This window comes from Ambystoma mexicanum, chromosome 2q (genome assembly GCF_040938575.1).
Source record: "Ambystoma mexicanum isolate Mex_15411 chromosome 2q, UKY_AmexF1_1, whole genome shotgun sequence".
NCBI lineage: Eukaryota > Metazoa > Chordata > Amphibia > Caudata > Ambystomatidae > Ambystoma > Ambystoma mexicanum.
This window is the reverse complement of record NC_090924.1, coordinates 1,413,390,746-1,413,418,561: the sequence shown is the minus strand read 5'-3', so window position 1 is coordinate 1,413,418,561 and position 27,816 is coordinate 1,413,390,746. Positions and strand designations below refer to the sequence as shown.

At 48.7% G+C, this 27,816-nt stretch overlaps 1 protein-coding gene across 2 annotated transcripts in view; it reads right to left on the bottom strand.

Moving 5' to 3' along the window:
- Positions 1-27,816, bottom strand: part of ANKRD28 (ankyrin repeat domain 28) — a 1,823,421-nt gene that overhangs the window by 162,722 nt on the left and 1,632,883 nt on the right. For both annotated transcript variants that reach the window (XM_069648906.1, XM_069648905.1), the window contains exon 26: positions 22,843-22,925. In XM_069648906.1, coding sequence (XP_069505007.1) covers positions 22,843-22,925 — 83 coding nt within the window. The remainder of the gene's footprint in view (positions 1-22,842; positions 22,926-27,816) is intronic.

Below are 27,816 nucleotides of genomic sequence, written 5' to 3'. Positions count from 1 at the left end.
GGGGTTGAGGCTGGTTGCTCCCACTGATCGAAGATCTTCTTCGTAGAGCTCATGATTTTCAAATGATGATCTGTCAAATGACTGCAGGAGCCCTCCTTTAAACCAAGATTTTGGCTGGTAGCTCACCTCAGCCCACCAATGGCAAGGATCTGCAACATTCAAAATGACAGTGGCTATCCAATCATGGATAGCCTCTGGCCACATCTGCATAGCAACAGACATTCAGGGACCCAAATGGGTACTGGGACAAGACAGTCCTAGACCCCACATCCGGGCTCACACAAACGGACTCTTATCCCTAGAAAGCAGCAGCAGCTTTCCCTGAGAAGGAACTTTCCATATATGGCAATTTCGGACCCGAGAGGGCAAAATAACATGGCCAAAGGACTAGTAAAAACCTTATGGCACAGTCACCTTAAGATGCTAGTCACCCTTACTAGCCATTTGCAGTAAATGAAAAGGTGCACAAGTAACATCACAAAAACACGATAGAAAATATCTGCTACGATCAGCTCATTCTAGGCACAATGTAAAAATAACCAAAAAGCCATTACAAAAATAATTGACATGCATTACTCACCGTAATCGTATTTCTGGTTCTTGTATCTGCTTACATTCATATGCTGTGCATATAGTCCGACATCTAGTGCTAATCGCAGAGTATTGCTTTTTTTTTCCAAAGACTGAAATTGGAGGTCGACATAAGCGTGATTGTAACACTCTCCCTAACGTGATGTGTAGTGTACCCAAAATCTTTCACGTGTCGCGGCCCCCTCGGTTGTTTTTGTTCTGACGTGAGGGAGCCTAAAAGAATGCGTGAGTGAATACAGAGAAAGAAGTTGTACGATATCTTTCTTCCTTCAACTCCAAGAGGAGAGGAAGGGTGAGCGCATGTGAATCTAAGCAGGTACAAGCACCAAAAATACAATTACAATGAGTAATGTATGTCTTCTAATGATTGTGAATCTGATTAGAATCACATGCTGAGCATAGACTAGCGATGTGTGAAGGAACAGTAGCAAAGATGTCTTAGCACTGCTTGTCACATCTGAGAATCAGACTTGAGTGTGTGGGTCTGAGCAGTAATGTTGAGTGAAAGCGTGAACAGAACTCCAGGTTGCTGTTTTGCAAATAGAATCAAGATGAACATTTGCAATACAGGCTATACTAGCTTCTGTGCCTCGACTAGTGTGCATTGTAGGCGTAAATGCCAAGTCTCTCTTGGCGAGAGTAACAGTGTGTTGCATTTAACAAATCTTTTGGATATGGGCGATTTAAGAGACGGGGTCCCCTTCTCTATCCAGCGGCGACAGATGCTCTCCCAACATCCAGTACATGCAGGCTTCTTTCAGCTGCGTTAGTGGGGTTCCGAAAGAAATTAAAGCTACTCACCGTGGTGACTAGAATACTCAGTCCATAGTTTTCTTTCCTTCATCCTTGTGGCCGCCCCCCTAATGGGGTATATACCGCAACCTTTGGCAGCAAAAAATGGAGCTTCACTCTTCAAATTTTGGAAAGCGAGATAGGCCTCGGCTTCAGGCGTTGGATTGCGCCGCCGAGGCTTTACCCTATGGCGCCTCACCCAAGTCCCTTTTTGACGCTTAGATACCTGGCTACACTTATTACATATTAGCCCCTGGGAGACAAGCAGGGGAAGGTGGGTGGGTGTTGGGGAGAATTCTCTGTTTAGGCTGAATTTCCTAACCTAGTGAGTCCCCCAGCAGCTTTGCTGGATTTCTGGAGTTTGTTTTTTTTTTCTCCTGCCAAGAGTGAGTCTCTTTTATTCACACTCTTGGACATGATTTGAGGGGTTCCTTTGACTGTTAATGTGTTTTATGGGCTATGCGGTCTTTTACTCCATAGGGTCTCATGTGTTTTTACTATGTGTGTTACACAGCACCCTCAGTGCAGTGACACAGGAGTGTCATAGTGACCCCCCCCACCATAGACTCCATACCCTGGGACTGACTACTGTCTCCCAGGGCATGTAAAGTCACCATTGGCTTTACTAGTCCCAAATTATGAACAGAAACCAGTACAAACCATCATATTGTTGACGTACTGGTCGGGGCAATTTGATTGCCCCAGGGTCTGTTAGTCGAGGGGGCACTGATCGAGTTTTGGCTGGTGGCAGTGGATACTACTTTTTATATTCGATCGCAAATATATTTCTATAGGATTTTCCCATTGTTCGAGGCTACCAACTTTATTTATTTCTCATAGCCTCGAACATATCGCCGGTTTATTTAATATTAATTCGCCGGTTGGTATTTTTTGTCAGAACTAGATTCTAAAATGGCGTTTGTGTTCTCTTCTGTGACTCCAACCCAAGTCGAGCCCTTTGTTCCACTTTTTGGCAGGCTTCTCCACAGAAGCCTCCAAAAGTGGTGCCACTCTGTCTGGGTACCACAGAGGGTGTGGGAGGGGGTTTAGGCACCCTGCACTGAGTTACCTTGGTAACTCAAGTCACACTCTTGTGTGATTGGCCCAAGTGGTGAGCCGGCCGTCTCACCACTTAGCATGTTTGATTGACAGCTAGGCTGAGTGAATGGGGGTGTGCTGCATAAAAGCAGGGCTTTTGGGACTGGAACTTCAGAAGTCGCCACAGGACCTGAGAATCCGACGAGGGAGAAGCTGAGCCGACCTGCTACGACAACACCACCGGTGGAGCCCTGCTGAACCGACTCACCACTTCCCGACGACAGAGAAGATCTCCCGGCTGGAGAGTCTTCTTCCCCTGACTGGTGGGATCAACCAGTTTACCTTCTTTTCCTCGCATCCCAGGACGTCTTGTGGTCGAATTGCCCGTGCCAAGCACCCCGGCAACCGGATAGCCACTTACCACTGGACCGCGAATAAAAGGACCGCTCCTTTTAACTGAGAACTCTGCGGCTTATTTCTTCCCTGGCAGTGCAACAGACTCCTGTCTTCCTCCCCGACGAGATCCTCTCTTCCCCCGGATGAAGCACCGACTATTCCCACCACTTTAAGGTACCGTGTCCACCAGGCCTCCCTTTCTAAAGATTGCTACAAGGTAATAATAATCCCTTAACCTTCTGGACTGGGCTGGCCGCCTTGACCATCTAACTGGTCCCTTTCTTTTGGTCCATCTCTTTCTGAATCTTCGAGACTTTTGTGCACTTTTCAACCGTGTGACCTTGGACACATTTCGTTCTGATCCTCTTAAAGTGGATCCGGCTTTCTGAATTCTAACTTCAGAGTTTGATTCTGCCTTCCTCTCTTGCTGTTTTCTTGTGAAAGTGTTGGGATCTGTTTCAATTTATACTCTGCCTTTCTCTCCCTTTCAAACCGAATTATTAGAGTGCCATCTGCGTTAAGCGCTCACCGCTGTCTGAAAATAAGTGGGGCTTTACTTAAGACTTGTCTAATATTCTTTTAAGGGAGGGTATATCTTTTAGGGACCGTGTTTTTGAACTGCTTAATATTAGTGCCTGTGTGTTTTATTAGATGTGGTTTTAAATAAATAATTATATCTCTTTTACACCAAGCTCTGGCCAGTGTTTGCTTGTTCTACTGTGTTCTTTTGACCTATTGTGAATACTCTGTATACTGCCTAACTCCTCTTGAGGGAAGTCTGACTGCTCAGCCACAGCTACTAAGTGAATCTGTGTGGTACAGACTGCTACCAAGTGGGTTTACTGCCAAACACCTGTAGTCTTAAATCTTTTGCAGTGGTCCCAACGGGAACTGCACAGGTTTCTACCTAACAGTGGAACGTATGGAGGAAAGGGGACTAAGGACTATGAGTACTAGAGTGAGTAACTTTAATTACACATATATCCAGTCCCCTTTCCTCCATCCTTGCGGGTGATTCCACCAAACAAGACCATAAGGTGACAGTGCAACAACCTGCCTCATTCCTAGGAAGAAGCAAACAGGTTCTTCAGAACCGCCTGATCAAACTTAGCATCGCTGGTGTCCAGGGAAAAATGACTGCAGAAAGCCGACGGAGTGGCCCAAGTATCCACCCTGCTGATGACATCCCAGGACGCATGTCTCTGAAATGCGACAGCCGTGGCCTTAGCACTCACTGCATGGGTATGGGTATGGATCCCCTCCGGGACTGGTTTGCCCATGGCCGTATAGGCCTAAAAAATTTCCTGAACCATCCAATGAGCGATAGAAGCCTGAGCGCCAGGGGAAGAGCCCCCAAACGTGACAAACAGTGCTTCGGTCTTCCTGAAGGATTTCGTTTGAGAGAGACAAAACTTGAGGAGCCTCTTGAGGTCCAAAGAACGCAGGGTTCTTTCGGGAAGAACACTGGGAGACAGATCTCTTGATTCAGATGAAATGGAGAGATCACATTGGGCAAGAGGTTTGGGTGAGTGCGCAAGAAGACCTTGTCATGAAACGTAGTGAAAGGCTTGCACGAAGACAATGCCTGTAGCTCGCTGACCCTGCACGCAGGAGGCTAGAGCCACCAACAAAACTGTCATAAGAGTCACCAGCCGAATGTCCACAGAGGCCATGGGCTCAAACTGTTTGTGCTGCAAAGCTGCAGGAACCACTTTGAGGTCCCAGACCGGGTTCGGCCTGTGCACCGGAGGAAAAAGCCTAGATAACCCCTTGAGGTGGACCTTAACCACTGGATTGGCGGTCTAAAACACATGATCAGGGGAGTTCTTGAACGCCCCTGATGGCCGCCAAATAGGTATGTCAAGTATCCACCTGCACTCCAAAACAAGTCAGGTATGCTGAGAAAGCCAGTACATAGTCCAGGTGACAGGGTCCAGACCCTTGTCACAAGCCCAATGGCAGAACCTAGTCTATTTGCTCTTATTATTATTATTTGCACCTGGCCAGTGTAATGATGCCCCAGTTGTCAACCGAAAAAACTGTGCACGCTGAAGCCTCAGCTGGTTAAGAATCAGGCCGCCAGTGCCAGCCTGGCTGGGCCCGGAGGTTCCACTGCTACGCCATAAAGACCCTGTTGGGGATCGGAAGGTGGACGGGCCCGTGGGAGCACAACTGCAGCAGATCCGAAAACCAGGCAAGAAGAGGGGGAAGGGTGGGGGGGGGGGGGGGCAAAAGGTGGGGGGCAGGGAGGGTAGGTTGAGGGGGGGTGGGAGGGTCAGGATGAGTCTGCAGCCCACTGAAGCCCAAAACGTAGCGAACGCATAACACCCGCGGCGTCAAAGTGTCCTCTGACCCAGTCGTACCCATGTAGCAAACTGGGGGGCACACTTCTAATTCAGAGCAAATGCCAGGTCCGCAAACCCCCATCGCTGGAACAGGGGCAACAAGGAGTCGGTGTGCAACTCCCACTCCGTAGGTTTCATTTCATCAAAATGCTAGGGGTAACAGATGTGACATCACACAACCCTTAACCTCTGATGACATCACTATCATTTGACACCCACCTGAAGTGACATCACAGGAAGCGATGGAACCTTTCACTCCTTGACAAAACAGGAAGTGGCATCACATATTATTGTTCCTAAGCACACTACGAAAAATATGGTTACAATATCACTGTATTGTGTACATTTCATACAAGAATGGATCACCATATGTATCGTTAATATCAGTGTGTATAGGCCCATATTACCAAATTACTGTGAATGCAAGCAGATGCCCAAGGCCAAATGATAATGATGTGTTATTATATAGAATATACAAACAATATCACCTAATCAACAAGAAAATCAGCCACTCCAGAAACAAAGAGCCACACATGGTGCTGACCAAAGGGTTGCAAGGGAGTCCTTAGGGGTTGCAGGTGCAACCCCTGGAGATTCCCCAAGTGACATTCCTGCCCACGTAGCTCAGGGTGCCTGCTTCTGCATTGCTGCCCCCATGTGGTGAACTGTTGAAATCCAAATCCTGTCCATCTGTGCCCATTCCCAGATCAATACCCGCTCCATGCATAGGCGGGGGCGGGAAACGGGTGACACCCTGCTTGTTCAGGTAAAACATTGTGGTGGAATGCTCTGTCCTGCCCTCCAGAGTAACCCCCAGCCCAAAAGAGGAATGTCGTAACCACCAGGGTAGGCTCTAGTCGGGTGAAGGCGGCTCCCATGGAAATGTTGCCATCCATCAACCACTAGCGCAGATCAGGCAGGAAGAGAGGGGGTATTGAGATCCTGTCTGACTGAAGCCCAGTCCCCTTATCCCGATTGGCCGCTAAGTGGAGATGGAGGCGCCTCATCTTTAGGCTGGCGTGCTGCAAGCTCTGGTAGGCTGCGCGCCCTCGCCACCTGTGCCGGTATTCATGCCGAGGACTGACTCTTAGACGTGGCACCTGACTATCCTTTACCCCTTGGGGTTAAAGAAGAGGACAAACTTGATCGCCTTCCCAAGGACAGCCCGGTATGTACCCTGAGCTGCTTTGCTTGGGAGCCGGTAGCCTTGACGGCTACAGGTCTGTCCCCTGTAAGCAAGGCATGGGATCACAAGTAGACATTGACACAAGAGCTGTCATTTTAAAAACCTTTATTAATGGTTCAAATGTGGTTGGAAATAGCTTGCCATATAACTCAGATGGGAGTGTTCTTGACCATCAAACAACCAAAAAAAAATACAGTCGTAGTCAGTCTCTAGTCAAATAAAAATGGTGTATAGTAATAAATCTAATGCCTGCCAATACACTAATACAATATATGCGTAGAGGGAATGTATAATGTACAAAGAAAAATCAGTGTCAGCAAGGTCAGTATGGCTGAGCAAAATTCCCTTCCCAACGTTTTATAGCACTGTGTAAGGTGGCACACTTGGCCAAGTGATACACTGGCTTCGGACACAAGGATACAGTTTGTTTCGTGGACGAGCACCCTCTAATTTTATGACCCCCCTCAGGTCTCCTTCACCCAAGTCTGCATCTTTCACTTTCTTAATTGTTCCACAAAAAGGCTCCCCTCTCCCGGGCTCCAGTCTCCACAATTTCAGCTTCAAACAGGTTCCCCTCGGCCAGGATCAAACCAATTTTAATATTGCAGTTCACTCTTTATCTCACCCTGGTTCCTCTCAGCTGGGATCAAACCAACTTTTACTTCACATTGCTTTCAAGACTTCCCTTCACCAGGTTAGAGCTACCATTAACTGGATTGCACCGTCAAAGACTTTGGACACTGCGAGGATTGGACATTACCTTGGCAGGACCAATTCGACCCCTAGTTTATTCACAGTTCAACACCTTCACATTGATTGTTACATTTTGCAGTGTCTCTTGGTACTTATAGTTTCTACACTACAAAGTTAGTTTCACAATTCAAGTTTCCCTCCGTTGGATCCAACTATAAAGTTCATGGATTTCGCTTTTATCTTCTTTCGATCAATTTTGGCTTGGTTATACTGTTGTACACTTCACAAACACTTGATTGGGCATTTGCATCTTCGCTGGACCACTCTTATTTTGTATTTCTACAACACCCTTCCAAGCAATCATTCCATTTTGGTCGTGTTTGTCGGCATACATGCCGGTTTCAACTTTATATCCAGTTTCATTCCTTCGTTTCACAAACTAGACTTTTGCTGCATCCAATAACTCACTGGGTGCGATATCTTTGTTGCCTTCTGCTTTGCTTTGATCGCGGGAGTCAAGACCAGTATCACAGCTGTCTCTACTCGTCACCCAACTCTGCAGTTTCACCCGGGAGGGTGGCTGGTTACCTTGAAGCACTTCAAAGAGGGAATTCTTTTCTCCCGTTGGTTTACGAAGCCTTAAGGTCTGCTTGGAATATGGCTTTCGCGCTTGCCTTTGAAACAGTACTTGCATGGCCCCTTGGTCCTCAGATTCCTGCAGCTGGGTTCGCCTTTCTCTGGGAAGAACTGCTCCTTCTCTCAGACTGCCTCGCTCAGAGTGTGTCTCAGTGTTCCACCTTTTAACCATGTGGGGAGGGCTAATAGGTAACAGGTGTATGTAATTAAGGCTGAGTGCCTGACCCTGCCTGACATGTTAGTGGGACATGTCCAAGGTATTGCATGAGTGGTACTCTTTTCAGTTTCAGACCTCCTCTTGCTCAGCTCAGTGTCTGTGTAGAAAGAGGGGAAAGGGAGCTGGGAATTGGAATGCCCTATGAAATAGGAGGGGACAGAGGTATAGGGAAAGGGGGTATACCACGACGCGCTGTCGGGTGTTCCTCCCTCTACTCCCCGAGGACCCCTCACTCAGGAGATCCTCTGCACGTGTCCACCCCTAGGGTCTGGATCCAAAGGCGATGGCTGTGCCCGTGAAGGATCCCTGGGGGTCTGGACTGTGAAACACCCTCTGGTTTTTCCACACTCCGGAGTGCCTGGAAGAGCCCACAGGCCCCTCGGCTTGAGTGCCGGTAGCCTTAGAGTCCTCGGGCCTGCCAGAACCTAAATCTGAGGGACCCTTGCCAGCAGGAATGGCTGGGAAGGAGTTGCCACGCTTCGGAGCCATGCTGAACAGGGTCCTACCATGTCGTGACGAGAGGTCCTGGAGACAAATTCCTTAAGGCGCACCGGAGAAGTGTGGTATATCTCCATCAAATGCAACAATATTCGACAAGGCCCTGTGACCGAGAGCTCTGCAAGCCACGCACTCGTCCCAGCTTTGGCCGGGCCTCAGGCACTCAAGACAGTGCATGGAGGTCTGAGGCCGGGAACGAACGGTTGCATAAAGTACATTTTGTGAATCCTCCTGCAGCCGACATGAGCCAGTGGAGTCGAAGCATCGAAGGAGGTTAAATAAGATTGAAAAACAAGGAAGGGAAGCAAGCAGAAAGTTAAGTCTCTGCGCTGGCTGCCAGGTTTCTGTGCAGAAAAGGACTAAGGTGAAGCGCCGGAGGGCATGGTGTTCCCACACCAGAGGCAGCGCCCCCATGCGCTATACTAAATGTAAAGGGGAAGCTCGCTTTTTCATTGCCAATGGTTCCAGGACGCCCACAAGGATGGAGGAAAGGAGAAGGGACATACGAGTACATTGGACGTTCGATGGATTGTGTGAGAAACCTGAGGGCGTCTCACCCGCTAGTCCCCAGTGATCTTCACCTAGGTGGCCAGGACACGGCCATTGCTTTTGGATCCAGTTCCTGGTGGTGGACCAGTGCGGGAGGATCACATGGATGAGGGGTCTTTGGGGAGTCGGACACCGGATGGTGACACTCTGTATCCCCTTCCCCGTACCACCGTTTCCCCATCTTACCAAGTAGGATACTTAGAAACTCAACCCACCACCACCCTTTCCCGACATGAACACCTTCTGACAGCCAGCTCATCATGAGCGAAAATGGACTAACACCAGAGTTGTATACCTGGCATGTCCCAATACAATGGCCAGGCAAGGTCAGGCAATGTAAGGTTCCAGTTCTAGCTTACTGCAGGAGGAGACTATGGTCCCACAGACTCCCCTGATTCACCTACTCTGCAATCCTCAATTCAAAAATTGCAGGGCCGATAATCCCAAAGGGAAAGGGGATGTGGATAAAACAAACCAGGTCCTGTGCCGCCTCTGGCACTCTTAACTGGATTATACGACTTCACTGACCTACAAACACACAGCAAGATTCATATTTTTCATGCCTTTGACCTTTCCGATTCTCTTCAGAGAATTCACCCCCACCTGTACCCTATTGTACCGGATAGCCTTTGCTGAAAGCTGAAAGCTGTAAACAACTATTCCTCTAAATGAAACTTCTTTTGTATTTCGTCTTACCCAGGATGTACTTAACTACCAACCAGGGTTCTCTGTATCTTTTTCATTACTTTTACTATAGTTCAATAAACTGATTCTCTGTCTTTTCCGCTTCAGCTCTAAAAATGGCTATACTTTATCAAATTCTGTGGTTATTTAAGGCCCCTAAAATGCCAATGATCAATTAGCTTTCAGTTCTTTTCGCAACTTGTCAAACACAAAAAAAGCTTAAAAAACCAAATGCGAATAATGAGTTAAATTTGACTGTGACCCTGCTCTGGGCCGCATACTAGTTTTCAGCTCCTTTTAAAATACAATCTCCAAACCTTCTTTCCTCTTTAACCAACACGCCGCGCTATTTAGAGCAGTCATAGGAGTCTGCAGTATTTCTGAGGTGATGGAGTTATCCTTCTCTAACGCGCTCAGTAAACGCAGTCGGAAAAGAAAAGCTTCATACACGAGCACGCTCGACGCAACGCTAGGTCTCATCCTCGAGCGTTGCTGCCCACACTAAAGATTAGCCGCGATGCCGGGTGTTAGTATTTTATTAATTAAAAGTTTGCAAAAGAAAACTTGCAACTGTTAAGAAAGTATTGAATATATGCTCAAACTGGCAACTTCATGTAACGTTAACTGCTTACAGTTCCAACGACATATATACAGGGAAAAGTAAAACACTGAACTCATTCACAATTCTTTTCTGAGCTAAAGCTGAACCTAGCTTCCTGTTGCTGAATGGCTCCACCTCTATCTTGCTTGTAATCTTTAACTTGACATTGTCTTGGGTTTCCTCTCCTGTTTTGAATAGGCTTTTTCTAAAGTTATTCTCTGGATCTATGAAAACTGTGACCTTCCTGGTCTAAAGTCTGAGCGAAAGGCAGTTTAGAATTATTGGCAGGATTCCGAACTACCTCACAAAGGACCAAGATCCAATCAAACCAGAGGACTGCTTTCACCTTCTTGAAATGGGATAGCTGAAGACTCCTGCAATATATGGGTTAAGGAAACTTTGTTTGACTTTCCCTTGAATGCCTCTCTTGCTCTTTCTCTCCCTCCCTGCATGACAGGCAATTACAGATCATTATGCACACCGGACTTCCATCACACTTCCCCCACAGGGATAAAAGGCAGAGCACAAAAGCACACTCTGAGCAAGGCAAAGCACACAAGGAAGCAGTAGTTCTAAGATGGCAGTTTTATACAAGGAGAAAGACGGTGAGACCAGAGAGGGTTGCAAGGAGGGAAGTGTTCTTGACCTTTTCAGATCGTTACTTTCGTGAACCTTGGAAAATAAGAAACTTAAGACCAGGGACTAAAGCTGAAGAAACCTGCATTGTGTGTCAGAGGTACGCTGGGCTCTCCTGCGTCTATAACTAAGGTGATGAGACACAGCTGACACTGTGGTACTGTCCTTGGCTCCTACAACAAAGCAACGCCAGTTAAGACAGCACAGCCGGTGAGATTCGGAGAGACTCATAACCAGGCCAGCCTGTGTTAGAACTAAGGTTGCAAGTAGCAACATTGTATAAAGAAATTTAAAGAGAACTGTATGTAAAATGCATTTAACAAGCAACACAAATATACTTGAAAACCAGACGAGTGACTCAACTTTTGGAAGCCAAGAAAGATACTGTAGACAGAGTGGTCCGGCACCACGTGGGTGCTCATTCGAAGGTCTCCATTAGGTCTCCAACGTGTTGGCAACTGTAAAAAGGGAAATTGTTGATCAAAGTGGTCCTGCAATGGGTCAAGCTAAACCCTGTGCACATTCGAAAATCTTCGATAATTTAATACGATCTGAAATTGGTCTGAGCCCGGTTGTGGAAGACTTATTGTGTAAGAGGAAGCATCTGAGCCCAGCTGAGGGGGATCCGGGGCAAATCTTGAGTCACCCGAGAAAGAATATTCTCTGAACATTGTGAAAAGGGGGATATGGACCCGGAAGAGGGGGATACACAATAATGATTGTGATATAAAAAGGGATCTGAAACTGGCTGAGGGGGATCCAGAGTGAATCACAATAATTGAGTATGTAAAAGAGGAAAGGAACTTTGTGTTTTGTTTTAGAGAACATCAGGCCCTCTGAATCAAGAGACTTTGAAGTAAAGAGACTTGGGTAAAGAAGGTCCTGATGCTGGTAATGAAACAATATCCTTGTGCCGAAGAAGCCAGAGTGCTTTGCTCAAGTGAACCGGCATGTCCCGTGCTGAAAACATGGGGAAGGGAGGCCAACGGCCTGAACATCCCGACATATCATTTCATGAACACTTCCTACACCGTTTGTATTTAGCGGTAAGGATTGCCAATAGTTTTTTTTAATGCATGCAGGTTCACTTTGACGAGACTCTACTAGGACTGCTTTATTATTTGATGGTCGTAGCTTGCTCCTATCAGAAGATTTAGAGTTAGATAGGTGCTTATCACACCATTGTTGAAGTTCAATAAACACTCCTGAACTGTGATCACTTGTGTCCATCTGACTATTGATACCATGCCTTCCTTACAATTGGTTAACATAGACCTTTGAAATGAATTTAGGCGCAAAGCGCGAGTGTGTGTGCAGTACCACCATGTCTTTATGAATGGTCACAAATGGGTCTTGAACCGAGAGAGCCTGCAGTTCACTAACTCTCCTGAAAGAGGTGATGGGCACTAGGAAAGCAGTCTTATAGGTGAGAGCCTTAAGACTAGCATTAGGCATTAGCTCAAAAGGAGATCCCATTAGTCTTGTGAGAACAACATTCAAGTCCCATCCTGGAGTTGGGTTAGAAATAGGAGGGTGAAGTCTTTTTACTCCTTCCATGATGAACACCTTAATTACTGGAACTTTCCACCAAGAAACCTTGAGTATGCAAAGAGGACAACAAGGTGGACCTTTATTGAGTTAAAAATAAGTTCTGAATCAAAGATGTGTTAAATAAAGGACTATATCTTTAGGTGAATAGTCAATATGGTTGATGTTTTTACTATTGCACCATGATGGGGTTGGGGGCGGGGGGTGAAGGGGGAGCGTAGGCAAATCTCCTGATCATGTTATCCAGAGAACATCCCCTTTGGACTTTCTATGCGGGTACTTGGAGGCTTAATCTGGGCACTGTGTGTTCTCTAGAGTTGCGAACAAGTCAATGTCTGGATGACCGCATTCTGCAAACATGTTGTGCAGAATTTCTTCTTGCAATCGTGTTCTTCAGGTAGTTGCAAGTCTCTGCAGAGTACGTCTGCCAGAAGATTGTGTTCTCCTGGAACATGTTGAGATATTAGGAACATGTTGTGTTTAAGTGCCCCTTTCCAAATGTTCTTTGACAGTTTGGACAGTCCTGGCGAGTGATTGGCCCAGTTTGTTCAGGTAATACATGGTTGTGGTGCTGTCTGAAGACCAGGACGGTATTCCCTTGAAGCTCTGTCTAGAAGGCTTTAAGGGCCTTCAACACAGCAGGCAGTTCCAACAGATTTACGTGATTGGCTGCTATTGATTGGAAGCACATGTCTGTTCTAGGAGCATCCATCGCGAGAGTGGCTTCTACTGCGGGGGTGGTGAAGGCATTTCCCCATCAGAAGGTTCTCCTTCAAACACCACTGCAGAGATTGAACGAGGACTGTCGAGACAATTACTAGATTGTCCCAGTGACCACTTGCCTGACACCATTGGCTCGAAAATCACTCCTGCATCAGACGCATCGGCATACGAGCGTGTTGAACTAGGAAGACGCAGGATGTCATCATCCCCAACAGCCGCATGGCTTTCTGTACAGTTACCCAAATGGCTAGAAACTGAGGTATCTGAAACATGTTTTGAACCCTCTCATAGAGGAGAAGATGCGCCCGTCTTCTGTCCAAATAAGGGCCCCCAGAAATTGTTTGACTTTTGCGGGGACAGCTGCGGCATCAGGACGCTGGAGAGAACCAGTTACATGTAGCCCGGAGGCACAGATAGTAGCATACATAGTGGTTACATTCAGCAAATACAACATATCAAACAGGTACATAATACGATGGGAACTTCGTGTAGAGCAGGTTTGTCAAACAACCACATTTTAAGGGAGAACCCTAGAGTGAAAAGAAGGTCTATTGTCTTTTGGGTGTTCTCCAGAAACACCTAGTACGAGTCTCTAGTTATGAGCCAGTCGTCGAGATAACGCTACACTGGAATGGACGGTTTGTGCAGGTGAGTTGCTGCCATTGCCAGTACCTTGGTAAACACCTTCAGGGCTGAGGCAATACCAAAGCGTAGTACCTTGAACTGATAGCTAGTGTCTTCTATCTTGAGCGTTAGGTACTTTTCTGTGCGCTGGAAACACTGAAATATGAAAGTATGTATCTTTCAAATCCAAGGTGGCCAGAGTTGCCCTCCTGAATTTTGAGGCTTGACATATTTGTTTGCAGGACGAATACAGGGCGCATGGTTAAGATACTTTTTGGGTACAAGGAAGTATATTGAAAAAATAGGAACAAGTTACTTACCTGTAACTGTTGTTCTCCAGCATGGGTCTGGCATGGATTCACATGCTCATGAATATTCCCCGTCGTCAGGCTGGGAATCCTCGGTAAAGAAAAAACCAGTATCAGTTTCGTTTCTGATCTGTCTTTCGTAGTAATAACCAATCACTGGTCTCTGCGTCATACTGACCACAGCCAATGACTGCCCTCTACCTAAGCACCGCCTCTGGCAGCCATCTTCAGATTTGGAAGCACGTGAAGTGGCAGTATGACCAAGTGAAGAGCCGCAGAGGGGTAGGCGGGAGGGTTCGCATGTGAATCCATGCCAGACCCATGCTGGAGAACAACAGTTACAGGTAAGTAACTTGTTCCTTCTCCAGCATGGGGTCTGGCATGGATTCACATGCTCATGAATAAAGAATACATAGCAGTACACACATGCACAACCACGGGAGGTGGCAAAGGCTCAACATTAAGCATCACATCAACTCAACATTAAGCATCTTACCTCCTCACCAGGCTCACCTCAGGCGAACAGGTTGCGCAGCACTGCTTGGCCGACCCTGGACTCCTCCCTGGAATCCCGGTCGACGCAGTAGAATTTCGTGAAGGTGTGCGTCGACCTCCACGTAGCAGCCCTGCATATGTCCAGCAGGGGCACACCAGATAGGAACGCCGTGGTAGCTGCGATCGCTCTGGTGGAATGGGCTCTCGGACGGCCAGGCAGCGGTCGGTTTGCCAACCGGTGACAGCACATGATACAGCCGGAGAGCCATCTGGAGATGGAAGCCTTCGAGAGAGCCTTCCCCTGATTGACAGGTCCAAAGTTCACAAAGAGTTGTGACGTCTTCCGAAAACCCTTCGTGCGGTCCACGTAGAACTTCAGCGCTCTAGCTACATCCAGCGAGTGCAAAGTCCTCTCAGCCGGCGACGAAGGCGACGGGAAGAACACAGGTAACACCAAGGGTTCGTTGAGATGGAAGTCCGACGGTACCTTGGGCATGAAGGAGGGGTGCGTCCTGAGCACTACCCTCGTGTCGTGGAAAGTCAAGTACGGGGCCTTGCAGGAAAGGGCCTGGATCTCTCCCACTCGTCGTGCGGAGGTGATGGCCACAAGAAAAGCTGTTTTCCACGATAGAAACTTCAACGGGGCCGAGTGCAGAGGCTCGAACGGAGGTCCCATGAGCTTGGTCAGCACCACGTTGAGCTCCCACGCCGGGGCCGGAGCCTTCACCGGCGGGAACGATCTGAACAGTCCCTTCATGAACTCTTTCACCAGACGATGAGACCACAAGGACGTCCGGCCCGTGGTTCTGGTGTATCGGGAGATCGCAGCAAGATGAATCTTGATGGACGCATGTGCCAGACCAGCTTTGGCCAGCGTCAGCAGGTACGGCAGTACTTGGGGAGCCGTAATCCGTAGAGGGTTAATCTTCTGTGCGTGGCACCAGACAGAGAACCTCTTCCATTTGTGTCCATAGCATTTAAGAGTCGAGGACGCCCTGGCCTTTGCAAGAACCTCTCTGCAATCGGCCGGTATGTCGTATCCTCCAAACTCTAGTGCTGCAGGAGCCAGGCCTGCAAGTTCAGCGACTTCGGGTCGTGGTGGAGGATGGCGCCTCCTTCCCTGGAGAGTAGATCCGCGTCCGCCGGCAGCTTGATCGGCGGGGACGCTGACAAGTCCAGAAGGTCCGGGAACCAAATCTGCCTCGGCCACGCAGGTGCGACGAGGATCATCCTGCACCGTGACCTCTTGAGCTGGTTGACGAGCCGGATTAGCAGAGGCAAGGGAGGGAACGCGTAGAGGAACAGGCCCTCCCAGGGGAACGAGAAAGCATCGCCCATGCTCCTCGTCTGGGGAAACCTGCTGGCGAACCTCCGGCACTTGGCGTTCGTCGCCGTCGCGAACAGGTCGATCTGGGGTGTGCCCCACCGTCGGAAGAGGCGATCCACCAGATCCTGCCGTAGTTCCCACTCGTGGCACGAGCGCAGCTCCCTGCTGAGTGAGTCGGCGATGGTGTTTTTTATCCCTGCCAGATGAAACGGCACCAGAAAAATCCCTTGGGCGACGGCCCAATGCCACAGGTCCTGCGCCTCCTTGGACAGCGCTGGGGACCTGGTTCCGCCCTGTTTCCTGATGTAAAACATGGTGGTGGTGTTGTCGGTGAAGATCCTCACCACCTTGCCCTTGAGGGACGGAAGGAAGGACCTGAGGGCCCAAAACACTGCACGGAGCTCCAGGACGTTGATATGTAGGGACTTCTCCGTCGGGAGCCAGAGTCCCCTTGCGTGCAGATTTTCGGTGTGCGCTCCCCACCCTTCCAGGGAGGCATCCGTGGTCACAGTCTCCTGGTGGGCTGGGGTCTGGAAGTCCATGCCCGCCGTCAGATGCGCGCGGGTGCCCCACCACCGTATCGCTCGTCGGAAACTCTCGTCGAGCTTGATCCTTTCCTCGAAGCTGCCCGTCGTCTGGATCCAGCGCGCATCCAGGAATTCTTGCAACGGGCGCATCCGGAGCCTGCACATGGGAATGAGGTAGATGCAGGAAGACATCATCCCGAGGAGGGACTTGATGGACCTCACTTTGGCCGCGTCGGCCACCAACATCCGTTGCACCTTGCCCAAGATGGTCCTGGTCCTCTCCTCCGACGGGGAGGCCAGAAGGGACACTGTGTCGAGCCTCGCTCCCAGAAACAGTGCGACTTGCGCGGGCACCAGGTGGGATTTGGCGTAGTTCACGGAGAATCCCAGGTCCGTGAGGAGTTGGACGGTCCTTGCCATGTGGACCACGGCGAGCTCCCTCGTCTTGGCGCGGATGAGCCAGTCGTCCAGGTAGGGGTAGACGTGGATCCCCTCGCGGCGCAGCTGCGCCGCCACCGGTGCAAGGCACTTGGTGAATACCCTGGGTGCCGACCGTAGTCCGAAGGGAAGGGCTTTGAACTGGTAATGACGCCCTTGGACCACGAATCTGAGGAATTTGCGGTGCCCCTTTAGGATGGGAATGTGGAAGTAGGCATCCTCCAAATCCAATGACGATAGGAAGTCTCCTTCCTCCAGCTGACCCAGGACGTGCTGGAGGGTGACCATCCGGAACTTCTGCGCCTTGATGAACTTGTTCAGACGTCGCAGGTCCAGGATGGGGCGCCATCCTCCCGTCTTCTTCTTCACGAGGAAGTATCTCGAGTAGACTCCGGAGCCCCGAAGCCTCTTTGGGACGAGTTCGATGGCGCCCTTTCTGAGCATCGCCTTTACCTCCAGGAGAAGTTGAGGGACGTGAAGTTCTTTCTTGGCCACGGGGGGGACGCGCGGGCACCTTCTTTGAAACTCGAGCGCGTGGCCCCGGGCCAGGGCGTCCAGCACCCAACGGTCGGTGGAGATGGACTCCCACACGCTGACGAAGCCCGCCAGCCGGCCTCCCACCGGGGTGCTTCGGTGGGGGCCCGACCCCAAGGCCGGTTCAATCCTGCTTGGACGCGGCCTTGCCGCCTTGACCTCCTTGGCGACGACGGCGGGGTCCGCTAGACTTGCCTCGTCCTCTGTAGGCCTCTTGCGACGACGAGCGGGCCGCTTGACGGTAGGAAGCGAAACCGCCGCCGGAACCTTTGGAGGCGCCCTTGCCTCCGCCGCTCCGAAAGGGCGTCCGTCGTTGCAGGACTCCAAGGGCCCGGGCCGTCTCAGTATCCGCCTTGATGGCCTGAAGGGAATCGTCCACTGTCTTCCCAAACAGGTTGTTCCCGTCGAAGGGCATGTCCAGGACTCTGGTCTGGACGTCCTGCCGGAAGTCCGTAGCTTTGAGCCATCCACGACGTCGAAGGCAAACACCGTTGCCCAGCTGGCGGAATCCAGTGTCGGCGATGTCCGTCGCCACGGTGATGGCGTGGTCCGAGGCCACCTCACCTTCCTGCAGGATCTCAAGGGCCTCCGCCCTCTTGTCGTCCGGCAGAAAATCCAGCAGAGGAGCCATCTTGTACCAGAGCTCCCTGTCGTAGCGGGCCACGATAGCCAAGGCGTTGGCCGCTTTAATCGTCGTCGCTGCCGACGAGATGACTCTACGCCCCATAGTATCCAATTTCTTTCCCTCGCCGTCCGGCGGGGAAGTCGATGTGGAGGCCGCACCCCCCCCGCTTTCTTCCTGGCTGCCGCGGAGACGACGGAGTCCGGGGTAGGCTGCGCCCGGAGGCATAGGGGGGCCGTGTCCGGGACCCGGTACTTTTTCTCGTACCGGTCTCTTCTAGCTGGCGTCGTGGAAGGGTTCTTGAGGAGGGAAAGGCCCTCATCCCAAATGTCGTCCAACAGAGGCACTGCGAGGACCGTCTTCCTCTTGGCCTCGCGCCGCTGATAAAGGAAGCCTTCCTTTTTCTTCTCCTCAGGGCAGAGTTGGAAAAGCTCGGAAGCCCTGGAGATCATGGAGTGGAAAGATCCGATCTCGTCGGGCGGAGAGGCCCTGGTGGGAGGCGACGACGGAAAATCCTCGTCGTATGCCTCGTCGTCCGTACCCGTCGCTGCCGTGTCAGTCCCCGTATCATCCCCTCGGGTGGACGGGGAGGAGGGCTGGAAGGGGCGCGACGGTTGAAAAGGAGGTGGTGGATGGATCCTTCTTTTCTTGGTAGGGGGAACACCAGAAGGTCCCGGTTCTGGATCCCCCGACGGGAGAGGTTCCTCCGTCGGTAACGGTAGCCTCGTCCTTATCTCGGAGCATAAGGACTGTATGGCCAACAAAATGGCCGCCGAGTTGTCTTGCGGCGCTGGCAGAGGGGAATCCGACGGGCGAGCAGGGGCCCCGTCGGTATCCTCGACGATGTCGTCGTCGTCACCTGCGTCGGGGTCCATTCCGACGGGCTGGCCTTCTTCCACGCCTAGGCCGTGGCTTAAGACCTCGATCAGTTCCTCTTCTGAGGTTGAGGCCGACTCTACGACGACGCCCTGCCCCCCCTTCTTCTTCCCCACGGAGGGTTTCACGGGGGTCCTATCGATGGGCACAAAGGAAGACTCCCTCCGAGGAGGCAGGGAGATTCTGGGCCCTGAGGTCGCCACCACTGGTGCAGCCACCACAGGCTGAGCCAGGGCCGCCGCGACCGTTTCGATAGAGGGCTTGGTCGGATGGATCAAGGCCTTCACCACCTTAGGTGCGCTCACCGCCTTATCCTTGAGGGAGGGGGCACTGCCACGCTCCTCCTCTGCCTTAGAGCTCGACCGGGGCCTCTCCAGGAGCTTCGCCGGGTGCTCGGCCTTCCTCTTACCCGACCCAGAGCGTTGGCTCGTGGTTGATGGTGCCGGGGAGGGTGCGCCCTGCCTGGCGCCCGCAGAGCCCGACCGTTCGGCGCTCCCGGTGCCAGCGGACTCGCGGTGCTTGGCCTTATGTTGGGCCCCCGTCGCCGGGGCGCCCTCAAAGGTCTTAGAAGACCGCTCGGATTTCTTCTTCTTCTCGCCAGACGGGCTCTTACCCTCCAGCCAGTTGGCGAGACGTTGATGGCGGTCCTTCATGGTCCGTTCCGACATGTTGCCGCAAAACGCACAGTCCTTCTCCACGTGCGTCTTGTCCTCATGAAGGCAGTAAAGGCAGAAAGAGTGTTCGTCCTCCTTGAAGACGTTCTGCAGCTGGCATCCAGGGCAGACCCTGAACAGCTTTCCGGGCGTCGAGCTTCCCTTCTCCTGGGCCATCTCCGAGACAGGGCCTGAGAAGCTTCTGGAGTCCTCCGAAGTGTAGCTCGACGAAATCTTCACCCTTGAGGGGCACAGATGAATCCGACACGGGTCCCCGTTGATCGGATGTAGGATCGGTGGAGCTTGAGGCTCTTTTGACCGAAAGAATCGAAGTTTTTGTAAAAAGCGCGAAAAAATAGCACTAACGCTCGAGAGCAATAGCACGAGGATCCCAACACATGAACGTGCGGTAAAAATCTGAAGATGGCTGCCAGAGGCGGTGCTTAGGTAGAGGGCAGTCATTGGCTGTGGTCAGTATGACGCAGAGACCAGTGATTGGTTATTACTACGAAAGACAGATCAGAAACGAAACTGATACTGGTTTTTTCTTTACCGAGGATTCCCAGCCTGACGACGGGGAATATTCATGAGCATGTGAATCCATGCCAGACCCCATGCTGGAGAACCCTTGTTTACCTGAAGAGCTGGGACAAGCTCGATCGCTCCCTTTTGCAGCCGTGTCTGTACTTCTCCCAGGAGGATGTGAAGATGAACTGTAGACAGTGGCGGGTGGTATCAGGCTAGATGGAGCTACTCGATACAGTAGCCGCCGCTCACAGTCTTGAGCTGGCCTGAGGATATTCCCTCCCAGGCGTGGGGGAAGCATGTGAAACATTATCCTACTGGACAAGCATGGGAGGAGACTTGAATCATCAAGTCATTTGCTGGCAGGGGCCGGTGAGCTTCTGGCTGCTACATTTCTTTCCCTACCGTTTCCACGCCGAAATCCCCTCTGTTGGTACCAGATGATCCCTGGCCTGAATACCAGGAAGCACCACAGTCCCATGGGCACCCAGAGCTGTGCAGGGAAAAGACTGCCTGCGAAATGACCGGTGGGTATTGAAGACCCCATGCTGTACGTATGGCTTGGCAGAGAACTGATTGAGACTTTAACGTTTCGTGCTCCTTGGCAGTCTCAAGGGCGTCGCCCACCACCTTGCCAAAGAGGGCTGATTCCTTAATGGGTTTATTTATGAGCAAGACCCGGGTCTCAGGCTTAAACCTGGAATTCTTAAGTCATGCATGGCGTTTCAAGAGTGCCTACGGCCAACACCCTGCCGCTAGTTTCCACGGAATCAAGTGTGTTCTTTAGCATATTCTGTGTAACTGGACGACCTTCGTGCACCACCGCAAGTAGCTGTAATCTTGTAGGCTTTGGTACATATTCTGCAGACCCTCTTGCACCGGTCTTCATTGGACATTGCTAAAGCTAGCAAGAAGAGTAGTACTGTTAGTGATGCAGGTGCTATAGGCAGCAGAAGAAGTGATGTGTTTGCCCAGGGCGTAAAGCTTCTTGCAGTCTTTATCGGGGAGTCATTCAGACAAAGACAGTGGAATCCCCCATTCGTTTTCTAGTCATAGTAACAACTAGGTAGTCCAGGACGGAATGTCCCCGGATATGGAGTGGATCAGAAGGTGCGGGTGTGGGCCAATTACCCTGGTCATCTGAGGGTGCCCAAGCATCTAGGTCGTGAGAAACCAGGTCTTGGGAGCCATCGTCCTGATCTAGGATGTAGAAGATTTCATTGTCCTGATCAATAAGATAATCTAGGAAAATGTCTGCAGAGGGATCGGGTAATCTCTGCTTATGAGAAAGACTGGCTTCATGAGTGAAGCCTAGTAGACTTTGCAGGTCTTGGACCTTCATCATAGGGATGAGGTCTCTTGAAGTAATCAATCTTGTCTGAAAAGTCTACAAATTGAGACACTTTATTCATAAAGAGTTCCAATCTTTCTCTAGTCTAGGCAGAGGAAGCTTCTGGAAGAGCGAAAGCTGAGGCAGAAAGAGCAGAGTCTACAGGCTGTTTGAGCGCATGTGACAATGGGGAGGAGGCTGCCTGTGAATACCCTGAAAGCAAATAAGGGACCTTTTGGGGCCCAGAACCATGAGAAGGGGCCTTGGAATGTGTTTCCCGCCCCGAGTTTGGGGCGAGTTTTCACCAAAAAAGCTTTTCGGAGCATCTTTTGATGCCTCAGAAATATGACTCAAGATTTTAGGGCCGGCACTCTTGGAAACAGACTTCTGAGTAACATGTACTAAGTGCGACAGTGGAGGAGTAGCGGCTCCTGAACCATCAGGCTCAGTAGGCCCAGTGATGGGCCTCCGGGTGCTGAAGGTTTTTTTGACAAATACATTGAAGGAGGCAGAGGGGTTGTATGCTTGACCTTTGGAAGAGAATGGGCGCCCCTGGCAGCATGGTGTGATTTCCTCATCGCATGGCAGCATGCTTAGCAGGGCTGGGGATGCGGCTGTTCTGGGAATCCTCATCCCAGGCTACGGCGGGAGAGGGACCCTGGCCTGCCTAGCGTAGGCCACCCACCACTTCATGTGCCTGCCCTTGAACGTCTTAGGCCTAAATAGTTTACAGGCTTTGCAGCGCTGCTCATCATGGTCACGAGGTAGACAACTGTTGCACACCCTGTGGGTGTCTTTCCACCGAAACTTCCTGTTGCAGGAAGGACGCAATTTAAAAGGAGTTCTCTCCATGACAGTGGGAAAAAGCAGCTATATGAGAAAAGGAAGAGCCATCGAGTCGTCAAAGTTTCGCAGGACGGCAAAACCGGAACATCCGAACGCTGTTAGTGTGTGTTTGACGCAATCATTTCTCGTAACACGAGCTCCGCATAAAGCGACCGACATGTGGCATGTAGGAACTTGGGTACACTACACATCACGTTATGGATAGTGTTGCAGTCACGTCCATGCCGATGCCCCTTTTCGATTTTCGAAATGAATATGCTATACTCTGCGATTACCACTAGATGTCTGACTATATGCACAGCATGTGATTCTAAGCAGATTCGTAAGCATCAGATACATATTTCGATGGTAACAATATTTTCTAATCCTATATCACTTTTGAAAATATATTGGTACATCTCATATCTCCAAAACTCAATATATTTCCCAGGCTGAATGCGAAGGAGCCATGATGGTGGCGCACAGCTCAACATGAAAAGGTAAGGAATCAGGGAGGGATGCATCTAGCAGGAATATTTATTAACCCAAACATAAGAGATTCAGGTGTCAACACGAGCAACACATAAATAAGGTACTTGTTTATTTTAACATGTGCAAGACTCACGTTTGTAATGATGTGTTTGTTGCATTGATGAGGTTTCGATCTGTGATTCGTTCCAGTATTAACAAGGCACTAGTTTCATGACCCTTCAGAAAAATATAAAACATTTTGTATAAGTAATTCCATGAGGTTTACAAAGTACTAGTAACAGCAGAACAATCAGTAGAGACATGGGTGTGGATCACACTATGGATTGTTACATTACTATACAGTGCACAAACATCACAGGAACCTTTGGGTGTTACAAGCTAACTTTGCAAAAGGAAAAAAAAGGGGAGTTAAGGATTTGGGCAGTTTGTTGCCTGGGAATACTGGAATATGCAATTCTTATGCACCAAGCAATACACACTAAAAAGGAGCCCTGCAACAAACAAGTCTCTCTTTTGATAAGCAGAGAACTCTGCACCACAACTCCCACCTCACCTAAATGCACAGCCTTGAGAAAAACCATTGGTTGAAACATTTGTCGGCACTTAAAAATCCTAAGCATGTAGCTTCATGACTTGCATTGTGAACAACGTATGCACTAGGATGTATGTCACACAAGTGACAACCTACGAACAATTGTGACGAACTGACAATAAAACTTCTCAAAGCCTAAAAGGTGTCCAATATTATTGAAGAAGAAAACTAACGTACTGATGATTGACAAAGGGGCACCGCCCGATCCAGCGCCAACATATAAAAGGGCTCCAATCCAGTAAAAAACATACCCAGAACCTGGACTGCAGGAGCGCTGTCCATTTGGAAACCCACATACAGGCAGCTGGAGACAACCAGCCCACCATTAAACAAGCACCAACAGAGACTCACAACCCAGCCCAGAGATCCACAGTTCCTACAAGCTCCAACCACTTTTCGTTAACATTAATAGTCATACTTAATTTCTCTCACCTAGGGTAGATATTGCATGGAAGTGGTTACATGTTGTTATGCATATATCACAGAAAGTAATGCATTTAATTGACCGCATTAAGGCCTTTGACTGTCTGTAAATTACAGATCACCTTTGCTTCTGCTTGTCTTAAGTCTTTTCTCTCAGTCACCACATCAAGAGTCTGATTCAATGTGTTTGATCCTGAAGAATTATGTTGCTGTCTTGTCTTTGGAGTGTTCTTTGTTCCAGTGTTCTGCCAATGCTGTTATTTTCTCTAGAGCTGCTAAGCTGCTTACGTGTTCTCTAATTCTTACACGTAATTCTCTTATGGTACTGCCCACGTATAGCTTATCACAGATGCAAACAATTATATATATCACATTAGTAGTTTTACAGTTTATGAATTCCTTCACATTGATATTTAGCCCTTGTCTGATTGAACATTGTTGATGGCATGTTTGCACATGCCGCAGCTAGAGCATTTATAGAATCCTAGTATTGGTTTACCAGTGATAACACTGGTTTGTCTTTCGTGTGTTGTAATGTTCATGTAGCGTGGGCTACTTACTTTCATGCCTATTGTTGGAGATATGGTATAAACTGTCAAGTTGCTCTGTGATGTGATCCTTAAGCTCAGGGTCTAACTTGAGAATGTGCCAGTTTTTACGAAATATTCTCCTCAGTATTGTCATCAGAGTATCGGGTAATTATTCTGAAATTGTCCTTTTTGGATTCCTTAGCTCTAGCTTTGGGTGTCAAAAGTGCCACTCTATTCTGTGTTGTTGCCTTATCTTTAGCTTTGGTAACCCATTGCTTAGAGTACCCCCTGCTGAGGAATCTATTTTTAATAGTTTCATATTCTTTCCTGTATGTTATGTCTGTTCTACAATTTCTCCTACCTCTAATAAATTCATCTGTGGGTATGTTGTTAATGGTGTTTCTCAGGTCTGAGCTATCTTGCATTAGCCTCCCTCTTTTTGCTAAAAGTTCTGGTTTGGATCTTTCCCTCTTTGCTGTAGACATATAGGTCCATGTAGTTAATTTCATCTACACTTTTCTCTAGTGTGAAAGTTAGTCCACACTTGTTTGTTTATTTATTTGTTTGGCGCACTGAACCCGTAGGTAACTGGGCGCAACATAGCATAAAGTGAATTCACAGCTTAGGTTACAGGTTAGGCATCTTACATAGGATGAAGACATCAGATAGGATACAAAGGTGAAGAATATAATACAGAAGACATAAGTGAAGAAAGAACAACTATACAGTAGGCTAGTGCGTTAGTTGCTGAACTAAGTGTCGTAAGGCAGGTTAGATGTCATTGGGTCGTAACCAGTTGACAGTGTTCCATCTGATGCTAAGGCGGGGTTGGTCAGTTCTCAGGTTGAAAGGAAGGGCATTCCATGATTGGGCAGCTCTCACTGGGAAGCCGATTCCTCCTGCTTTTTTTGTGTTTAAATCTGGGAATGTTTAAACAAAAGGCATTTGAGGTTTTCCTTACGATTCTCTTAGAAAGGAAAGGCCAGAAAACCCTGATTATCTAGCATTTGTAGGCTTTTGAGGAGGCCAGGGCATTGACTTGTTTCCCTAGGGTTAGGGCGGTATCAAGGTAGAAGCCTAGGGTTTTTACTTCTTTCATGACCCTGATTGTGTTTCCATCTATAATGAAGGCAGAATAGTTGTCCAGTTTTTATTGTTCATGGCGGAGCCCAGAATCAAGATATCGGTTTTGTCATCATTCAGGCATAGTCCATGGGTTGCCATCCATGCCTGAATGAGGAGATATATTTTATTTACCAAGGCTAAGTCGTCATAGTAATTGCCGAAAGTGGGATAAGGATCTGGATGTCATCTGCAGAGTTAGTGTAGGTGACGCCCAGCCTGTCCAATTTGTCAAACAGAGGCTTGGTAAATATGTTATACATAGCCGACGAGACACAAGATCCTTGTGGCAAACCGCAGGTGGTTAAGATAGGGTCTGTAGATGCCGATGGGGAGAAAACTCTCATAGTTCTATTGTTCAAGAACGATTGCAGCCAGGCAATTGCATCTTTAGAGAAATGGGTGGCTGATGCCAGGTGTCTGCATAGCACTTCGACCTGGTAGACCACGAAGGCAGCAGATAAGTCGAGGAGGAGTAGCATGGCTGTTTTTCCGTTGTCCTTGAGCTCATCTATTTGGGTTTTAAGATCGATTAGAACCGTTTCCGTGCCATGTTGTTGCCTAAAGCCAGATTGGCAGGAGCCTAACAGGTGGTTGGCCTCAGGGTAGGACTGTATTTGCACATATGCTACTCTGGCAATGATTTTCAAGAGAAAGGGCCTGTAATTGGTTGGGATGGTCGGATCTAGAGTTTTTTTTTCCTTTTTTTTTTAAGTTAGTTGGGACTGTATTGGTTGCGAAGGAGACATTGATAAGTTTCAATATAAATGGGGCGAGGTCTCTTGCTACTTCTTTGATGATTTGGGCCGGACAGACATCACCTCGGCAGTTGGATGGTTTTAGAGTGGAGATGATTTTTTCAGTTTCCTGGATGGAAATTTTGGTGAATCTGAATGGTTGTAGAAATTTGTTAGTTTCTGGAATGTTGGTCAGAGGCGAGTTATGATTGTCTAGTAAGGCTTTTTTTATTTGCTATCTTGTTTTGTAGAAGAGTGATTTTATTGGGTAGGGCATTTTGTATGCTTGTGCACCATAGTTCATCCTGGGGGTGGGGTGGTGTTATATATGGGTGGAATGAGGGATTCCACTTCACGTAGTATCACAAATAGTTCTTTCATGTTGGAACTACCATTAGAGATTCTATCATTGTAAAGATCTTTTTTAGTGTTGTTTATTTCTTTTTTGTAGCTGTTGTCAAAGTTTGATAAAGTTGTTTTGTTTTCAACTTTAGAGGCGTGGCGCCATATGGTTTCTAATTTCCTCTGTTGAAGTCTCAGATTGTTTAGGTGTGGTGAGAACCAGGAATTGAGGATGCATGCTTTTTACTTTTCCGCATTTTAAGAGGCGCAATAGAGTCTAGTGCCTTAGAGGTGGTGCTGATGTAAGCTTCAACCATTTGATTAGGGTCGGATGTATTCGGTAGTGAGTTCAGTGACGGGAAGATTAGGGGAAGTATACTTTCTGGTGCGATATTCCTTTTATTTCTTGTCGGAAGAGGAGGTGTCATGGCTATATTTTTAGCTTGTTGTTAAGGGAGTGGCTAAGGAGAAGGAGATATGATGGTCAGTCCAATGTTGTAGCCGTGCTGCCGATTGGCCAGTACCCATTTAAACACCCATTTAAACACCTTTCCCGGGAAGCATTCTTGAGGACATCCTGCTTTTCTCAGGACTTGAGTGCCGACACGAACTGAGAGCCACAACACAACAAGGAGAGCGCAGCTATTTCGCTCTGAGGACTTTTTCAACTCCTAACAATAGGTAATTGCTGGACGGAGTTGTTGCTTGAGGATAGTTGTTAGTTTTCACTTTTTTCTTAAGCAGTATTGTAATTTATTTACTAACACTTTATTTTATCCAGCGTTTTGCTGGATTGATGGAGTATGAGACACCTGTTCAGACCTCTGCCTTTTTATTCTATACAGGTCTTGCTGTTCCAACATTACTTAGATTTGCTCTCGGTGCTGTTTACCGCCATTGAACGACGGTTGGATGTTTAAGTGTTTTGACCTAACCCAGTTAAATTCTGGGTGCATCTTTTTTCAACTGACCGACTAAACATTGTACAGGTACGATTTTAAATTATTTTTCGTACACTGTACTAATATGGGCACGACACTGACTTCTATGATGTTTATGCATTTCCTCCTCTCTTGATTTTATTAACAGTTCTTCTTATTTGGAGGGGAGCGGTTGTTGCTGGCCTGTCTGTATTTAACAATGAGATACATGTTGGGATAAGTCCAACTGAGAGCTAAACCAACCTAAGGAGGTATGAACCCGTATAGACGTCTGTTTTGTTTTTGGTCCGAGGGGGACTTGTTGGCACCCGGAGATTGTATTATTCTCTCCTGATTATAGGGGTTGGTGCACAAACCTATAATATCATGATGTTTTCCAATACCCCACAAGCACGATGCTGTGGGAACCCCAGATACAGC